The 5,965-nt window shown below is 30.7% G+C and overlaps 1 protein-coding gene across 1 annotated transcript; it reads left to right on the plus strand.

The window, feature by feature from the left end:
- Positions 1-2,095: 2,095 nt before the first annotated feature.
- Positions 2,096-4,349, plus strand: LOC102600182 (E3 ubiquitin-protein ligase TRAF7-like). The gene is made up of 2 exons (XM_006355865.2): positions 2,096-2,954; positions 3,719-4,349. Exons 1-2 carry the CDS (start codon positions 2,179-2,181, stop codon positions 4,236-4,238), a joined length of 1,296 nt encoding a protein of 431 aa, XP_006355927.1. The 5' UTR covers positions 2,096-2,178; the 3' UTR covers positions 4,239-4,349.
- Positions 4,350-5,965: the final 1,616 nt, after the last annotated feature.

Raw genomic sequence — 5,965 nt, forward strand, 5'->3', positions numbered from 1 at the left:
GATTAGTATTAGTCAAAATCATACAAAAGTCATGATAGTTATTTTTAGGGACAAGGGTCTGAAAAATATCTCAACTTTGGTCGGATATTTCTCACAAACATGAAAAAAGTTAAGTGGTGAAAACTATCAAAAAAATATTTCAAATCTTATATATACAATCTTTACCAAACAAGCAAACCATAAATTATAACAAGATATCGGAATATCCCAATTAAAGTGACGCATTGATAAATCACATATATTCATGTTCCATTTATAATAAATGTATGTAATTACAAACTCTCAAATACATATAATTTTTAGGGATAAGGGTCTGAAAAATACCCCAACTTTGGTCGGATTTGCTGTTGCGATACTAAACTTTCATAATGACCTATTACCTCCCTAGACTATTTAATACCGTATTTTAAACATATATATTTGCCCACGTGGACATAAAAAATAATGCAAAATTATAAATAGTAATGTGTCCACGTGGGCACATATATACCTTTAAAATACACTATTAAATAGTTCAGGGGGTAAAAAATACGGTATTAAATAGTCTAGGGAGATAATAGGTCCTTATGAAAGTTTAGTATCGCAACAGTAAATCCGATCAAAGTTGAGGTATTTTTCAGACCTTTATCCCTTATTTTTAGGTTGACCAAATTTTAATTATTTTACCGTGAATATTTTTTCTAATTTTGAAAATATCTTTTTCAAAATAAAATTTCTGACTTTCTCTTTGTTCTATATGTTCATCCTTTTTTCTTATAAAAATATTTCAAAAGTTATATTTTTTTTGCAAAAAAAATATATTTCAGATATTTTATCAAACGAACAACTTATAAGTACTATTTATTATCAATTTAAATAGTTTTATCCAAATACATAGCTATTTATTTATAAAATTAATTTCAATATTTAAAAGTGTCTATCACCCGTACTATTTATCAACTACTACATGTTTACCATCAACCAACTCAAACAGGCTCAAAGTGTGTTTTAAAAAGTTTGGGATATTTAGCCCCAAGCTTTTAAGCAAAAATAAGTTTTTTTTTAATAATAATACAAGTTGTCTTTTTCAGAAGCTGAAAAAAGTTGTTTCCAACTAAAAACAAGAACTAACATAAATAGTTTCAATTTTTTTCTTGATAAATTGATACTCGAATATTAACAAAAAAATGCTTGTCGAATTAATTAGTTGGACACAAATAACTCCAAAAGTATATTTGTTTTTTTTTTGAAAAAATAAATTGATTTAAGAAATCCTATAAAATATGCTATGAGGTCAAAGTTTAAGTGGTAGTCCTTTCAACAAACAATCACAATACTACGCCAAAAAAATGTTGAACTTTGATTCAAGACCAGGCCCTCTTGGTCCTACATGTACCCTTTGGTCACTATCTTAATAGTTCCTATACATTTTAATATAATATAGAAAGATATTTGAATGGACATCAAATTTTAATAAAAAAACTTTTTTTAAAAAAATAATGTCATTTTAATTATAGATATTTATGTGATTATAAATCATTTCTTTCCGGTGTATATCAATCGCCAAGTCGATTTGGTTTGGTTTTGAAGTTTATCGGTTATCAATTTGTCGACATGTTAAATCGGTATAGAATCATTAAGATATTGACTCATCAGTTATTGATCATTATCGATTTAACCGTTAAGATTTGATTAAAAAAATCATTGAAAATCACTTAGAATCTAGGTGATAAACTAAATGAACCATGAACGGATTAAAACTTAATACAGACCGACAAAGAGAAAGTACATAACATCAGTTGAGATTATTTTCCCCCTTTCTAAGAGCTCTCACCTTTTCGTTGGTGACTCAAACTCACAGCCTTAGCATTGAAATAAAGTACTATTTCATCCTGAACCAGATGTTTTTGGTTCAAGTCCACATGGGTACAAAGTCGCCTTTGTAATGGAGGAGTTTACCCCCTAATGTAGGATTTCCCAATGCGTATTCAAATTTAGTCAAGTTTCAACGTGGATATTGGCGTGAAACCAAAATAAAATTGTTTTATTTTTTGTTTGCTAATGTGCGCTACTATTCTACTAAAATACGCTTTCACACCATATCTTTGATATTCTTTATAAAAACAGCAAACAAAAAACAAAGCAAGATTCATTCATCTCTAAATTTGAACTGTTTCTAACCATTTTTTCAAGCAAAAAATGGGTAAAATCCCATGTCCATTGCCCTTCCAATCTAAGCAAAAATCAATAAATTCTGATCAATTTCATCCAATTTACTCAGATTTATCTTCATCTTCATCATTATCACTATCCAGATCATCTTCTTCCCTTTACTCACAGCCAAGTTTACCATCAGTTCCTTCTTTAACTCCACTTTCAACTCATTCAGAACTTTTATCAAACACCTTCTGTGCATCCACTTTTACTGGCCTTTCCTCCTCCGTTTTCTGCCTATCACTCGCCGGAAAACACCTCTACACCGGAACTTCCAATGGCGAAATCCGTCTACGGAACAAAGACCCTTTAAACCAAGAAAAAAATTATTCAATAGTAGTAGCACAAAAACAGAGTAAGAGCTCTGTTAAATCCATAGTCATTTTTGGGGATAAACTCTTCACTGCTCACCAAGACCATAAAATTCGTGTCTGGAAAATCGACAACCACGATGATGACATTGAAGCATCGAATCAAAATTATTACAAGTGCATTGCTACTCTACCGACGCTGAATGATCGGTGTATGAGATTATTCAGCGCGAAAAACTACGTTGAAGTTCGTAGACATAAGAAATGTACATGGGTTCATCACGTTGACACAGTTTCTGCTCTAGCTATATCGTCAGATAATTCTCTGCTTTACTCTGCTTCGTGGGATAGAACTTTCAAAATCTGGAGAATTTCGGATTTCAAATGCCTTGAATCAGTCTGGAATGCTCATGACGACGCCATTAACGCCATAGCTTTGTCGAAAAATGGGTATGTATGAATGGAGTAAAATTCGCAATTCGCCATTTTTGAACTCCTTTGAAAAATAGTTATTATCGTGGAGTTTTTCATGGTGAACTCAAGAACATTATCACGAAGTTTCACCTGTGAAATTTGAATACGATAATTACTATTTTTAAGGATCGAATCGGAAATCTCACCATTATAATTAGAAACTCCATCATAATTACTTATTTGTCCTAATTTATGTCGCACAGTTGAAATTTCGAAAGCCGACCAAGTTTTCTTTGATAGTAGTTTCCTTATGTGTCTTTTAAATGCCGTATATATTTTAATTTGCTAATTATTGTGGTTTACAGTACTTTTTCACTTAGTTTTCAAATATATAGAAATTTTATTTCAAAAAACTTAAAGTTTTTGTGTCTGAAACTCTGAATTCATGCCAAAGTTTAGAAGTTTGAATCTCAAAATTCCAACGGTGGCACATAATTGGAATAGAGTGAGTAGTATTTTTTTCAAAATCGAATGGGAGAGTAGCCAGTAGGTGTTATTTATGAACGAGTTGCCTCAAACTTGGAATCAAAACGAGTCGTGATTCAATTAAGCTCAAAGTTTGTATGGATCGAAATGGATTAGGTCAAAATGGATCAAAATAACCACTGTTCAAACCTATTTTCGATTCAATAGTTAGATTGATCATTTGAGCCTAACCTGTTTGATCAAGTCAACAAACGAATCGTAATCCAATCGAACGTGTACTGATAAAAACCAAATTTGTTGATTTTTCTCTGTAGGTATGTTTACACAGGTTCAGCAGACATGAAGATCAAAATATGGAAGAAAGAGCAAGGGGAGAAGAGCATACACACCCTTATAGCAACACTAGAAAAACACAAATCATCTGTAAATGCTTTAGCTCTAAGCACAGATGATTCAGTTTTGTATTCAGGTGCTTGTGATAGATCCATAATTGTATGGGAAAAAGATAGTGGTGGTGACAAAATGGTGGTGAGTGGAGCTTTAAGAGGACATACTAAGGCCATTTTGTGTTTATGTGTGGTGGATGATTTGGTGGTCAGTGGATCAGCAGATAAAACAGTGAGAATATGGAAGAAAGGAATTGGAAAAAGTTATTCATGTTTGGCTGTTTTGGAAGGGCATAATGGTCCAGTAAAATGTTTAACTGCGAGTTTTAGTAATAGTAATAGTAATAGTAATAGTAATAGTAATGATTTTGGTTGTGGAAATTCTTATGTGGTGTATAGTGGTAGTTTGGATTGTGATATTAAGGTTTGGAAAATTTGGGTTCCATGACTATAGACTATAGAGTTTTATATCTTTGTCTCTTGTTTAGAGACTTATAGTCATACTAATATTTTGCTTCTTTTTTTTGTGCATAGAATGAGAAATCTTCATTTTACCTAAGTTTTCTGAAAAAAAATATGGTGAATGGATCAATCAAAAGTACTACTACTAGCCTTTTTTCTAAGCCTTACATACCTACTTAACTAGTTTGTGTTTGTTTGGTGATTTTGTCGATCAACTAGTCTAAAAGAGTGATTCAATTGATACACATTTGAAGTGAAAGGAGGGTGTGCTAAACCTATTTGATGGTAGAGATGACCTATTTTGGTATTAGTTAGTACTAATTATTGTATACCTTATCCTACTGTTAGTAACCAAATAAGGATTAAAAAATACTAAAGTTTTGTCTTAGAACTATTTATGTTTGTCCAGCATACCAAACCTTTCTCAGCCTCACATATCTACTGAACTCTAGTTTGTGTACTATCGATAGATTTGTCATTCGACTAATTTAAAAGAGTGTTTAAATTGATACAAAGATGTATTTGAAGTGATCCAAGGTTGGGTGTGCGCTATATCTATTTGGCTAGTGAAGATAATTTATCTCGGGATTAATAATCAGACTAGGGTTAAGACATTACTAAATTTCTATTAGAGAACTATCAATGTTTGTCCAACATACCAAACTATTTTCTGCTGTTAACTAATTGTGATAAATATAAGTTCAAATAGTTTCACAATTGAAGTATTTAGTTGAACTTCAATTATATGTCATGAACAAGATATTTATGAGTTGATGTTAAGTGAACTACGTACCAATTAATATTTATTTATTACTTGGGCCATGTTGTAAGACTTGACATGTATAATTTATGACCATATAATATTGACAATTAGTTGTAAAAAATAAGAGATTATGAAAATTACGTCTCACCCAAAAGAAGTGATTTTTTTTATTGTCATTTCCTTCTCAGGTGATTCAAAACACAACATAATTTATACTATTCGTTAGGATTAAGCTAATCATTTTCTTAATAAATAGGCTAATGAGATCAGAGCTCCTTAATTAATTATAATCTCAACAACAGATTTGGAATTTAGCTAATCAAAACAATTTCTCCTTACAATTAGCTAGTAACCCATACTGTAGCTTAATTAAATACTCCCTCCGTTCCATTTTATATGTCACTTTTTTACTTTACACTTGCATTAAGAAATGATGTAAGCTACCCTTATTTAATGTTTTCTTAAGTCAACTTTATTAATAAATGACAAGATTAATTAACTATTCTATCAAGGATATAATAGGCAAAATATGGTAATTTATGGATGAATTTTATAAAATGACAAGTATTGTGGTCCAGCTATTTATAGAAAGGGATGACATATAAAATGGGACAGAGGAAGTATTATAGTATCGGGATAACTTATCCCGATCAAATTACTAATTTTAGAATATCTTATCCCAATATTAGTAATCAAATAATGGTTGAGTCAGTACTAAATTTTTATCTCACGACTATCTATGTTTGTTCAGCATACCAAACGGCCCTACATAATTCAATTTCTGCTCTTTATAACTAATTGTGATAAATATAAGTTCAAAATAGCTTCACAATTAAAGTATTTTGTTGAAGTACTTCAATTATATGTCATGTTGATATTAAGTTAATTACATCGTTTGAATGATGTTTTTACAGAACTAATCACAAAGACAAAAGATTTATAATTATTAT

This window comes from Solanum tuberosum, unplaced genomic scaffold (genome assembly GCF_000226075.1).
Source record: "Solanum tuberosum cultivar DM 1-3 516 R44 unplaced genomic scaffold, SolTub_3.0 scf00210, whole genome shotgun sequence".
Classification (NCBI taxonomy): Eukaryota; Viridiplantae; Streptophyta; class Magnoliopsida; order Solanales; family Solanaceae; genus Solanum; species Solanum tuberosum.